Source organism: Mustela nivalis (genome assembly GCF_964662115.1).
Source record: "Mustela nivalis genome assembly, chromosome: 1".
Lineage (NCBI taxonomy): Eukaryota > Metazoa > Chordata > Mammalia > Carnivora > Mustelidae > Mustela > Mustela nivalis.
This window is the reverse complement of record NC_139020.1, coordinates 191,950,404-191,965,099: the sequence shown is the minus strand read 5'-3', so window position 1 is coordinate 191,965,099 and position 14,696 is coordinate 191,950,404. Positions and strand designations below refer to the sequence as shown.

Below are 14,696 nucleotides of genomic sequence, written 5' to 3'. Positions count from 1 at the left end.
GCACAGAAGGGTGCACTGGCTAATCCAAAATCAATTCCATTTGCCTGTGTAACACACTAAAGCAGAAGCTCCCCAGTGCCAGTCTGTGGACTAGGTGCATCAGATTCATCTAGGGAGTGAATAAAAAGTACATGACTTGGTGTCACCCAAGGACATTTCCTTTCAGAATACAGGTGAGCAAAAAAATCTATATTTATTTGTAAACTCCTTGGGGGGAATGAAGCCTCATCAAAAGATTTCTTTTTTTAGATCTATGTTTTCTCCCTTGTTTATGTTGAAGATACAAACATATTTGCATTATCTAAAAATATAGAAAAAAATAGTATAGGACAGAAGCAATGCTTCCCCATTCCAGCATTAAAAATGCAGTTAATAACAACAACAGCTAATGTGTACTGATTACCAATGCAAGCACTGTGCTAGAAAATATCATTTAATCTTCCCTATAACCCTCTGAATTAAGTACTTATTTTACTCATTTTATAGGTCAGGAGATTTTTAGAAGGTAAATAACTTGCCAAAGATTTTCCCTTTTTTGCAATAACTTTCTAGGCCCAAGATGGCTCAACTTCTGCTTGAGGTTCCTTGTCAGCAAACAAATACTTAGATAACTTTCATGACCTGTAAATGCTCCATTTGACCAGAAATGCAGTCACTTTTTAACACCTTTAATACACTGGAATGGTCACCTCCACATGTAGAAGAGAGGAAGTCACACAGTAGGATCTTGCTGTCTCCAGGAAAACCTCAGGAGAACTGGCTTCAGAGAAGGTGTGCCACCTAGCAGCTAGGTTATTTTGATCCTTTCTTCCACACAGTATGATTAGCCTTTAAAGATCACAGAGCAAGGTCAAAAGAAAATAGTGAAGAGGTTGGGAAGAGAGGACAGGGAGGAAGAAATTTCAGAAAGTGTTTCCGAATGAAAGGGTAGCCCCTCAGTGTGTACTGTGTGCAGCCCCACCCTCCATAAGGCTTGGTCAAAGTCATCTTTCACATGTACATATAAATACAAAGAGAGTTTGAATTCCCAGAGATTCAGAGAAAGACTACTTCGCAAAAACCGTGACAGCATTTCAAAAAGTAATGAAAAGGTGGACATCTGACACCTCTATTCTCTTGCAGTGCTCTTTAAGAAATGATCAGGTGAGGAAGCTCTTTTCACTGGACTCTAGCAACCTGAACTTGCTCTTCCCACTCCTTTTAAACCATCCCCACAATGCCTTCAACAACCCTGGTTTGGAGCCTCATTCTTAAGATCTCCAAAACATACCACAAATCCTTCTATGCGCAACCAGTTTGTCTCATGGAAAAAGCAACAGGCGGCAGAGGAATTCAGGCCACCCCAAGTCACCAGCACAGCCTGATGGATGTGGAAACTGGACCATGCCTTAGGGATGAGGCATGTGACAGCCAGTACACTGTCATTACTGAAACTTGAAAGGGGAAGTTCACATGAGGCCTGTGGTTGACTTCTCAACCCGGCTGGCGGAGGCGCACGCCAGTAAGGAAATTGCGATCCCTAAATAAACAATAGACTGGGAACCTGAGCACCAACAAGGGAGAATGCAGGGGCTGCTGGCCTGGGCAGGGCTGGCCAAAATGGAGCAAACAAAGCAAAGATTTAAACTTTGCAAGAATGTCATGTCAATTCAGACTCCGCAGGCAGGCCCTTTGAGACTCCAAATTGCCAGTCACCTACCCTCAAAACTTGGTAGAACTTTTAAAGCAGGACTCTTGGTCCAATCTATTCATTTGCCAAATGAGAACAGTGAGAGCCAGAAAAGACAAGTGACTTGCCAAAGGCCCAACAGCCAGAAAGCCAGGTCCCTAGGTCATTTATTATGCCACAGGCCTACTGGCAGTCGCTATTTTTTTCTCTACTTGTTTCTCCTTTCAAAGATGCTTTTAAAATCTTTCCACCGCCACCTATATGTATTCTGAGCTAAGACTGCCTGAAGTAAACTTCTTACATTCCTTCTCTATCCTTGCTCAAAGGTACCATCTCTTTTTCATAGGTAAAACTCAATTTCCAGACAGAAAGGGAATGGATAGAGAAGCAAAGAATTCTGTGAGCATTTATTATGTACCAGGACTTTCCCATGCCTTAATTCATTTTAATATTCTCCACAACCCTATGCAGGCTGGTATCATGGTCCCATTTCACAGATGGGAAACTCAGAGCAGCAGAGCCAAATTATCAATTTCATAAATAACCTAACCTTCTCTTCTAACCATAAATAAATATTCTAGCCTTCCCCTCTTTGGAGCCTTCTCTGTTCAGCAAAAGAAAATCAGAAAGAAGAAACTATACGGCTTAAGCTTTTTTCAATGAACGTACTGCTGTTTTTCCCAATAATTCCTGATCATTCCTGTGTAATGAATGCACATTATTGAAAATATAAAAATTTGGAAAGAAAAAAAAAAGAGGAAAAATTTCTTTATAATCAACTCATTCAGAATTAATGTCAACATCTTGGTACATTTTTTTCCCCAAGCTTTTATTCCACGTTGATAAATCTATCTTCTTTTATATTAAGAATATTAAGTCTCTAACTACTATTAACCTTAGAAATACATCTCCTGATTATACTTCTGTTTATATTTTTAGTTTTTAAGTAATCAAAGTCATTGACCCTTTCCTTTGGAATATCTTTGTTTCTGAATAACAGCTTTACTTATATACATTACATGTGCCATAAAATTTATCCTTTGACAGTGTGCTATTCAGTGGTTTGTGAAACAAACACCACTATCTAATTCCACAGTATTTTCACCACCCAAAAGCCCTGCACCCATCAGCAGTCACTCCTTTTTCTCCTCTCCCCCATTTCCTAACAACCACTAATCTACTTGCTATTTCTACAGACATACCTATATTGGACATTTCATATAAATGAAATCATTTAGCACAATGTTTTCAAGGTTCACCCAGGTTATAGCATGTATCAGTACTTCACTTCTTTTCATGGCTAAATAATGCTCCACTGTGTGCATATACCATATTTTGTTTATTCATATGAATATAGGATAATGGACGTTTGGATTTCTTTTTAGTTTTTTGGCTATTATTAATAATGGTGTATGAGCATTTGTGTACCGGTTTTTACATATGTTTTCAGTATGGTTGGGTGTACACCTAGGAGGAGAACAGCTGAGTCATACAGTAATCCTACATTTAACATTTTGAAGAACTTCCAAATGGTCTTCCAAAGTGGACTGAACCATTTTACATTCCCACCATCAATATGAGAGTACGGTTTTCCACATCTTCCCCAACACTTGTTAGTTACTGCCTTTTTTTTTTCTTTTTTTTTCTTTTTTTTTTTTAAGCCATCCTAGAGGAGGATAAGTCGTATCAAATTGAGGGTTCAATTTGCGTTTCCTCTTGGAATATCTTTTCATATCCTTATTGGCCATTTGTACATTTTCATTGGGAAAATACCTATTCAAATCCTTTGCTCAATTTTTAATAAGATTATTTGGGTTTTTCTACTGTTGAGTTTTTCTTCCTTTACATTTAAATGAACTTTTTACTTAAAGTATATTATACAAAGAAATTAGCCAAATCATAGGTTCTCAACATGATGAATTATGACAAAGTAAACACACCTGGACACAAGCAAACCAGATCATAAAGCAGAATACTACTTGTACTCCAGAAGCTTCCTTCATGGCCCTGCCCAGCCTCCATAACCCCGCATTCCTCCAAATTATACACTGTCCAGACATCTAACATTATTCATTATTTTTTAATCTTTTTTTTAAAGATTTTATTCATTTACTTGACAAGACACAGCAAGAAAGGAAACACAAGCAGGGGGAGTGGGAGAGGGAGAAGCAGGCTTCCCGCCAAGCAGGGAGACCAATGTGGGGCTCAATCCCAGGACCCTGGGATCATGACCTGAGCCAAAAGCAGACACGTAAAAACTGAGCCAGCCAGGCACCCTATTATTCATTATTTATGTCTATTTTTGGAATACACACATATAAACAGAATCAGATTGTTTGTGTTCTTTTGTCTCTAAATTCTTTCAATGCTGTTTTGGGGGTATTGAATTATGTTGTTACATGAAGCAATAGCTTGGTCCTTCTCATTGCCATATAGCATTTCATTGCATGAATATTTCACTATTTATCCACTCCATTGTTGATAGCTATTTCTTCTTTTTTTCCCAAGGTTTTGTTTATTCCACATTTAATTATGTTTTAAATCTTTTATTTAAATTGGGTCTTGTACTACCATTGTTAGATTTCCTTCTAGATATTTTGGGTTTTTTAATGCCATCGTAAAGGATATTGTTTTCAAAATTTCTTTTTGTAAATGTGTGTTACTGGCACGTAGAACTTTGATTCATTTTTTAAATACTGACTAGCGATCTGGCTAAATTCATTTACTAACCTAATTGTTTATATATGAATTCACTGAAATTTTTTTTACACGTATAATTATGGTGCCTGAGAATAAAAGTGCTTTTATTTGTTTCTTTGTAATTCTTGTACTTAGGATGTCCAGAACATTATGGAATAGAAGTGAGAGTAATAAGCAGTTTTGTCTTATCTTTTATATCATAAGGAAAACTTTTAACATTTTACCATTAAATATGATGTTGATTATAGTTTTCTTATAGCTGCTTCTTATTAAATTAAGAAAATCCTCTCCTAATCTGAGTTTGCAAAAAAAGCATTTTTTTTTTACATGGATGGATGTTGCATTTATCAAATGTTTTTTCTGCATTTATTCAAATTACATTTATGTTTCTCCTTTATCCTATTAATGCAGTAAATAACATTGCCTGGTGTTGTGTTTATCTCGCCGGAAAAACTTTACAATTGGTATCCAAATATTAGTCCAAACTTGCTTTTTTGGAATAAGCACAACTTGGTCATGTCATTTGTTACTTGGTCATATCATTTAACTTTCAGTTCAGTAGGATAATTTACATCAACATTTATGAAATTTTCCTTTCATGTAATGACTTTGTTGGGTACTAATACCAAGTTACACTGGCCTCATAAAATAAAATGGGAAGTGTTCCCTCTTTTTCTATTCTGTGGAATAGTTTCTTTATGACTAATGATAATTTTTCTTCAAATCTTCAGTAAAATTCACTGAGAAGCCATCTGGGGCTGCAGGTTTTTTCTTCCAGTTGGTTTTTGGATTTGGGGATTGCTTCTTTTGGTGGTAAGATTTTAAATATAGAATCATTGTCTTTAATATTTGGTACTACTCAGATATTCTATTTCTTCCCATGCAGTTTTGACAAGTTGTATTTTTAAAAGAAATTACCTAAAATTTCAACTTTATAATCATAATGTTATTAATAAAATTTCTTCATATTTTTAACGTCAATAAAATTGACAGTGATATCTCCTTTCAGTGCTGATACTGGCTATTTTTCCCAATGATTCTACACAGGATTTGTCATTTTTGTTAATCTCTTCAAAGAATCCGTGTTTGGCTTTGGTATTCCCTTCCAGTATATGTTTGATTTCTATTTCATTGATTTCAACTTTTTTATTATTTCTTTTCTCCTACATTCTTATGGTTTTATTTGATCTTCTATTGTTTTTTGAACTTAAGTCTTTTCTCAACCAAACTGAAAGACTTGCTCTTCCCCAGGTATTCTTAATGCTTTCCAGCCTCCTTGCCTTTGCTCCTACAGTTTCCGCTGTTTATAAACCACCCATTTCCCCTTTATTAAAATCATGCCAACTATTCAAGGCCCTCCTCAAATGTTACCTCCTCTAGGAATCATTTCCTGCCCCTCTCTCATTTGATATCCTCTGAGTCCCTGCAGTCCAGTTTGCCATTCTTAGATCCTGACTTATGTACTTCCTACCATTATCCCCTTAAAAACTGAGTGCTCAGTTTTTCCGAAAGATCTACCATGGTGCTGTGCACAAAATAGCTACTCTGTCCACACAGGTGTTCGTGATTCAATTTCAAGAGTTAAATTCTCACAAACTAAACCTGTTCATAGCAGGAACCCTTGAATGGCAAGTCAAATATTCAAATAGATCATAAGAAGAGTTTGGGTAAAAAAAGGAAAGAAGTCTCATTTTTTTTTTTTTAAAGTCTTCCTTGCTTCCAAATAACAACTATATATCATCCAGAGCTAACATTTAACTTGACATTTTGCTTTTTCTGGCTATCACTTAAAACCCACATTTTTCCCCTTATTTAAGGAAAATAGTTAAATGGGACAGTTTTTTTTTTTATGTTGAAAGATGAGAAGATGAAGAAATTTCTCAAGAAAAAAAAAATAAGCTAAAGGATAATTTCTGGTATCGTAAATGGATAGCACAAATCAAAAACACAGGGCTTTGCAAGTTTGAATGAGTTATGCTCCAACTGTTATAAAGACTTAAGGGCAAGACTTAAAACTCAGGGGGGAAATAAAGGGCATACATTGGCACTAGAGTACATATTTGGGGCCCTACTTGGAGGTCTGGTAACACTTACATGTAAAAAGGATCACCCTTATCTTGTAGCACAAAGCACATACACCTTCCCAAAAATCCCAGAGATCTCTCCAACTCTCAAGAGCTGCCTCAACCTGTTCTATGATACAAACTCCAGGGCATAATTTCCAATATAAGTTTTGAAAGAAAAACCAATTGACCCTATGGGCTGTCTTCAGTAAAAGCAGACTGAAGGAATAGAAAGTATAGGAATTCTGGAGGAAAAACCTGTATTCAGATCTCAGTTGCTAAGTGCCTAGCTGTCTATCCTCCCTAAAACACTACTTTCTCATTTGTGAAATGGAGCCAATTAGGCCTATTTGCAGGTTATTATAGGTCAGGTGGGCTGTGTCTGGTTTCATGCATAATTAGTAGTGTTCGGGTTGTGGGGTGTCACCAAAGGTGCAAGGTGCTATTTTTATTATTATTGCTCATACTGTTTCTAACGGCCACAGAGTGGCCTATCAGCAATCATAATGGCTTGGCTAGAAAACTAGGCTTGAAACCAATTTTCTATGAACATCTCATCATAAGAGAAGAAATCATTCTAAGTAGAGTGCGGTGTTTAGACTCAAATAGGTAAGAGTTTTAAAAATGGAAGAAATAAATATAGGGAGGCCTTATAGCCAAAGAAAACATTTCAGCCACAAAGTGGTATTCTTGACTAGATTCCAAAACTTGAATTAAGTTCATACTGGGAATTAGGATGCATTCAGTGGCCTAGGTTTGAACTTGAAATCCCTCCTTTCCTAGATGTGTGACCTTGGGAAAAGTTGCCACTGTAGCTCTCACCTTCTGCATATTCCAGTGCATCCTTTCCATACCTGGTGGAACTGAATTGCCTGAACTTGACGAAGTATCAGCCTATCTTTTAAGAGAAACTTAACCCAACAGCAGCTCACCTCCACCCCATGTGGAAGAACAGCAGTTATCTGCTGGAGCAGGAAAACAAGGCTTGGTCTTTGGTTTTAATAACAAAAGATCAGCCTCACTACTGGAGTTTAGCACCTGAATGCAAAGTCCTGTTCTTTGGTCAACAGCAAAATGACAAGTCAGCAACTTAGTTAAGCTCAATGCTTAATTGCTCAATGCTCATTTCCCAGAGAAAAGCCTGGTGGGAACAAATGTTACTCAAAAAGCACCACTCATGACACACAAGTGCCTGGCTGGTCATGTGACCAGAAAGCTAAGCACCCACAATCCCCACGTTACTTACCACAGAAATACTGTCACCTAGTGACATTACACTCCTAGCTTCTTAATTCACTTTAGATAACAAGTTCACCAGATCAAATACATTTACTGCAATTTTTACTAAATCCCTCATGGCACTCACTAGCATAGTTTGTTTTTCTTCATGAATGAGTGCCATTTGATTTATTAAGCAAATGAGAACTAGGAAACTTTGTGTATTTTTTTTTTAGCCTGGGCTGTTAAGTTTAGAGTGAAGTTTACACCCCATTTCAGTAATTATCATAATTCTGGGGTTGGTTTCTTTTTTGCCTTTTCATAAAACACAAATTTCTTCCTATCCCTTCTTCTTGTGATTATTAGAGCTTAAAAGCCATCTTACTCAGATGGGCAGACAGCAGCTGTCTGAAAATAGAGTTTACATGAAGGAAGTCAAACTAGAATGGAATGAGAGAAAATGGGATCATTAACAACTTTTGAGCCCCTGGATCAAGCTGTGCCTGAAGAAATATCCTGTTTTTCTCTAGTTGAGTGAGCCAATAAATTTCCTTTTGGTTTTAGCCATTTTGAATTAGATTTTCATTCACCTGGAAGATTTAACTAGCAAAGAAAACAATTTTAAGATTATCTGACTAGTACCATTGTTATTGTAATTCATTTTCTTAAAAAGAAACTAGGTACAGCTTTATGAATGAACCTGAGAAAGTGAAATTTTGGACATTATCTTTATGTCAAATCAAATTGATAATAAAAGTAGGTTAAAACATTCTTTCAAAGGAATTAACATTAAAGAAGAAAAAAGGGAAAAACCTGTTTAACTACCATTTTTGTTGACAGTTCTCCATAAAAGCAGAAAAGAGGAGCTAGTAAAGAATCTTTGGACACAAAAGTAAGAGAAGGAAGAGCACTGCACCATCTACAAGAAAACTAATTTCTGTGAGAAATACACACAATGTTCTAGTGCAAACCTGGAACATACCTGCCAGAGCAAATCGGGATCAAAATTAAAACTTGGAGCTTCCTGCAAGAAGATAAATCATAAATAACTTCATTCACTTTGCTTCCTTTCATTGTCATTCAGATGACCTTAAGCCCCCTGCTCAACTGGCTGCGGTAGATTTGATGGCTGCAAGAGAATTACGCCCGCTTTGATGCTGGCAGATGGCCCTCCCCAATGCTTGCCCACAGACATATTTTCACAATGTACAAGCCCAGAGGTGCCCACAGAGATCTACAGAAACTACCAAACCAAGTTTCTAAAGCTGCTTGAATTAAGGCAAGTTTTCACAGATTTTCACAATTAACAACTTTCTCAAATTGATGCAAAAGTGTATGTGCGGAGAAGATGAGGGCTCAGAAGTTGACCCTCAGTTTCTCTCTTAGAAGCAAGGGACTAGTAGAGATAATTTATAAGCCCTTAATTCACGTCAGCTCCCTGAAACTACAGGTCAAATTTTCTCTAGGAAAGTTCCTTTTAACTTTAGATTTTGCCAAGGCACCAGATGATACCAATGTTTATCCAAAGGTATTTAAGTTAAAACACAACAATGTCTTAAGTTCCACCCACCAGGTTTAAGGGTCAATTGTATTTGAGAGTCAACCCTAAAGCTTGTAAAATATGGATTTCTAAAATTCCCTCCAAATTCACAGGAGTGTAATATACAAAACTGGATAAGATCACAGCCTCTGTCACAAGCTACAGACATAGCTGAAAAGATGAACCTCCCCCATCTGCCCCCATAACTCAATTTTTACATAGTGAGTAAAGATGCTAATGGGACCCAGACTTCTCCACTGACAAAACAGAAGGCTGTGGTTTGTAAATTAATACACATCCAAAAACAACAGAAAAATTCCAGGTTCAATTCCCTGACAAGTATATTGATCATCATTTTTCCTAAAAACATATTCTATAAACCACCATCTTTGGCATCCATAAAAGAAAAACTCCAGCCTCAATTTACTGATACTATATGAATGTGAAATTTGCCCTAAAAGTCATGTTTTATGCCTTCCCATACAGATAGCCTAAATGAGTGTATTATTTGTTTCTTTTCTAACAAAACATCTGATACTAGAAACTGTTATAAGTAAGCAGATTTTTGTTTTCCTTCTAAAAGTCACCAAAAGGTATTAATTGTATTTGAATAGAGACCTTTACATGAAAAATGTCCACTGCTCTGGGAGAGAGTCACTCCTGGTTTCTCCAAAGATTGCTGGAATTCACAATTACTCTTTTTTTTTTTTTTTTTTAAAGAAAGGATAGTTTGGAAATTGATTTTATGTACATCCTCTTCTCCATTAGTAAGTGCCAGAGACTGGGGTAGTAGGCATGGAAGTGGGTAGAAGAAAGACTGACTCTGCAAAAAAGTAAAATAAAATAAAATCTTTAAGATAAAATATTTTGTCTTTTTTCTTTTCTTAAGAAAGAAAGAAAGAAAGAGAAAGACAGAAAGGAAGAAAGAAAGGAAGGAAGGAAGGGAGAGTGAAAGAAAGAAAGAAAGAAAGAAAGAAAAAAGTGAAAAGAAAAGAAGAGAAAAGAAAAAAGAAAAGAGCCCCAACCAAGTCTCAAGTTTGGCTACACTATAAAGTAAGAAAGAAATCTGTTATGAAATACTCCCCCACAAGTGTAGAATGGTAAGTTTCTTTCAAAACAAGTTCAAATTACATAAATTCAAAATGAATTGATGAGGCAAGATTAGCAATGATTATTCAATCTTATTGGCATTTGGTTCCTTTGACAATATTTTTCAACCAATTTGCTGCAAATGCATTATGAGTGCCTCAACTCATGTAACCTCATTTGGGGGACACAGTTTTAAAAGCAAATGCTCTACATTATTTCCACAAAAATTCACTAGGATGAAGACATTGTCATGACCAAAAAAAAAAAAAAAAAAAAAAATTATCCCAAATCAGAATTGTGCATGCCAAATATTCAATAGCTGGTGTTACTTTCTTTATCCCCAGGACTTGGGAATTTTTTGGCAGACAGTTCAAAATCATGTGCTATAATAAAGACAGAAAAATCTTTATCCTATCCTATCAGCAAGCTACAGAATTCTCTTGTAGGCTAATGGTGATCAGAAAATTCTCAAGTGTTAAACTCTGGAATACCAGATTGCAAACATCATTGTTATGAATTGTTTTTCTTCATGAAACAATTTAAATCAAGAATTATTTACTCTTACGATAAACACTATTTACTTCCTTCTGGCAAGCACTGAAAGCAAAAAAAAAAAAAACCCTTTATTTACATTTCTAGATACTAACAAAGCAATTGGGTTTCATTTAGATTTATTTCTTAATCATACATCATGGCTTAACCATCCTCATTTATTTCATTATTCTTTAAATCCTCTAAATCTCTCCAGGAGGATCTCTGATTCTTTTAAATAACATGTTCGATGCTTCCACAGCTAACTAAGATAACATATGAGTATTTAATAAGTTATTATTACTTCCAGACTTGGTTAGGAGAAAATAGTGGAGTCCTAGGAAAGTATTATTCTTTGAAAAGTACATTTTGCTGATAGCATAATTTTAATTATTTAACAACTTCGCTGCATATAAGGCAACTTCTCTCTGCCAAGTCCTAGTTTTTTAAAAGTGTCTTTTCATTGTAATGTGAATGAAAAGGAGAAAAGAATTATTCGAGCTTTAGAAATATCCTTTTAAAGCACACACAAAACCTCCCCTAGGGTTGAAAGCATTGGCCATGCTCTGGAAATGAACCCAGCTCCTTTCAGCCAAGGGATACTTGAGCCCTTTATTCTTTTGCCCAGAACAGACATCCTAATTAAAGGGCCAATAAATTAAATGTACCCAAGAAGGAAAAAAGATCCAGAAGAAAAGTACCCACCAGGGTGCCTAGAGAAAAACACAAGGTTCATTTCAAGTGTTTATGTTAGGCAACAACAAGTTAGAACAAACTCCGGAGGCACAGCTGTTTTTGAAAAATGTGAACAGCTCCTACCTTCATTTCAATGACAGTCTGGAGAGCCTTCGTCTTGGCTGGCTCCGGCTGAAGTTGGCTCCTTCGGTGCAATTCCTGGGGAGGAACACGATAGAAATAAGCCTGACGGTTCATCCTTCCGTCACACCATGACCTTTACACAGGTACCACACAGCCCACTGGGTGCAGGCTCGCTGTGCACAGACATAAACAAGCCACAGGTGACTCTTCCCCCACCCTCGTTAGCATCCCTCCTGCCTGGAGCCTGCGTTCCGGTGAAAAGCTCCTGGCACATGCGCTATTTCTGAAACTTCCATCAATAATTAATGTCAACTGTGACAAAGCCAGCAAGTAATCATAGTCCAAATACTGTTCAACACTGGGGCTGTTGCCCAGCCATCAAATCATAATTTACTAAATTACATTACTCTGTGTTCCCAATACAAACACAGCATGGAAACGGAGGAAAGAAAATGACTAACGTGGTTGCAAATCCACTGCACGCATGGCATTTTGCTACTGAGGTAGGTTTGAAATGAGCAATTTAAGACCTTTTCAGTACCACTGTGTCACTTTTGGAGTGAATAGATGTGATGAAACCCTGTGAATATCTTGCTTCCTAATTTACAGTTTCTGTCCTTATTCAAAATCACATCTGTGTGTGATATGTTTATGCACTCATGATGCCAAGAAATTAAAATTGGCATTAATATCAACAGTGTTAGAAAGGAGACAAAAATGGTTAAAGCCAGATGTAGACCCAAGACCTCTGGAATATGACAAATACAACTTCAAGTAAAACACAAACAACATAATTACAATTTTAAGCTGAAAAGCTCACTTTTTGCATGCCTCATCTCTAAAGAACAGTTCTGTTAAGACTTTGAAAGTTTCCTTGGCTGAAGAGAAAAAGATAAGATTTGTTCATTTATGCTTTGATTTTCTTAATAATTAGCAACAGTTTTTGTGAAAGTAGCCAATGAGAGGAATAAACAGAAGTACTCACGTATGTCCATGCTGCTGAAACAAATCACCTATGGAATAATACTATAAGACTTATTTGCTTGCAGGAAAATCATTTAAATTCAACATGAAGTAGTTCTAGCCCTTCACATTCCATCGGGCCACAAACATTAAAAACAAAAAATAAACACACAAACAAAAAACCACTTTGGGCTTTATAAAAAGAGAACCAACATGACTTCTAGCTCTTTTCAAGTAGAGATATTAAAATTAACTCTCATCCCGCCACTATCATCTGCTACCATCACCATTTCATAAAGACAGAACATATCAATGCAAATATTGCCAGAAAAACACAGTCCCACAATAAAAGATAATTCTTCTCAGGATCATAAACAAATATTCTTTTGCCCATATTCTATTAACATTGTTCTTACTTGCCAGCAGCCCAAGATTTGGTCATGGGAGGCTATGTACATGTCTAGGGCCCAGCACTGGAGAATCACCCCTACAGTTCTGGAATATAGCATATTTTCTTCCCAAAGTCATCATTGGCACAAACCAGCAAACCTGTGCTAAACGACTTACCAACCTCCAATTTGAGAAGAATTTGAATTAGTACTTCCAAATTATTCAAAGTAGTCTCACATCACTTAAAATTTTTTTTCCCTAATATATCCTTGGAAGAGATGGAGTCAATTATTTCTGAATCCATTTGATGAACAGAGAGACAGAAAGAGATCTTCCGTCCTTTTGGAGGCCCTAGACTACAATAAAATATTCCAGCAACATTGGTCATTTTTGGGCTCTGCGGAAATGGCAGAAATTTTCTAAAGGAAGGACCTTAAAAGCAGCTTCCCTTTCTTGACTATCTACAATGTCCCTGGCACAATACTACCCTATGAAGAATATGACCTGTGTGGTGATCAGTGGGCTACTGGTAAACATTTAACAACCAGCACCCACGATGGCCAAGTTCAAGCTACCTTAAGTGGTATCACTGAATGCAGAGTTGGGAAGAGAGGCACCATATCACCCCATTGTATAGTATTTCTATCATCTGAGAAAAATAAATGTAATAACCTCAAGAACATTAATAATAGTAAAATGTAACCCAAAAAATTAGCAAATTATGAGTTTTTTTTTTAAGATTTTATTTATTTATTTATTTGACAGACAGAGATCACAAGTAAGCAGAGAGGCAGGCAGAGAGAGTGGAGGAAGCAGGCTCCCTGCTGAGCAGAAAGCCCGATGTGGGGCTCTATCCCAGGACCTGGGATCATGACCTGAGCCGAAGGCAGCGGCTTTAACCCACTGAGCCACCCAGGTGCCCCAAATTATGAGTTTTAATACAATGTCTTTAATCATGAGTTTGTATATTTAATTTGTAACATTAGCTGTTAGAACAAGTTTCCAATTTTGACTTTCATGGACCAGTACAATCCAGTTCCAACGCACCATTGGGTCAATCACCTAAAAACTTCAACCTCCAAAGAAAGCTACGTAGCCTTCAATGTACTTTCAAGATTGTTGGAGTTCACTGGACAAATAAAATTTCATAGATTAAAAAATGGAAAGTAAGTCACTTGTCAGAGTTGCTCCATGGTAGGTGGTAGAAGAAATACATTTCATGTCACCAATTCTGATACCATGTGGCATCAAAAGCATCTTAATGAAAAAAGCTGAGAATTGAATTAATGGTAATTTCATACCATAGCCAAACCCAGTTCCAGAATAAAAATCATAAAATAATTTGAGGAGAGAGGTTAAGCTTCCATAAACAAACACAAATAATTAAGAAGCAACTAAGTAACACAAATAGAAAATAAAAACCACAGGGTAAAGGCATGTGCTATTATAATTTCTGCCAAGCACAAAAACATTTTGAAGGGCATACATGCAATAGCAAAGCTAAACTTGTAGTAATAGTTTTACAAAAAAGGAAAGAGAGTTTTCTTTGCCATAATTATGCAAGTTCCATTATAGTGTAAACCAGCCAAAAATCCAGATTGGGCCCTTAGACTCTGTGTCACTCCTTAAAAAATAAAATAAATAACATCTCCAATGACCTGAAAATTGCAATTTTCCTGCCTTCGCTACACTATATTTCAATCAATCCTGACTA

At 36.5% G+C, this 14,696-nt stretch overlaps 1 protein-coding gene across 1 annotated transcript in view; it reads right to left on the bottom strand.

Moving 5' to 3' along the window:
• ERC2 (ELKS/RAB6-interacting/CAST family member 2) overlaps positions 1–14,696 on the bottom strand; it is a 922,859-nt gene that overhangs the window by 633,686 nt on the left and 274,477 nt on the right. The window contains 1 exon segment of the mRNA XM_082738672.1: positions 11,630–11,704. Coding sequence (XP_082594798.1) covers positions 11,630–11,704 — 75 coding nt within the window.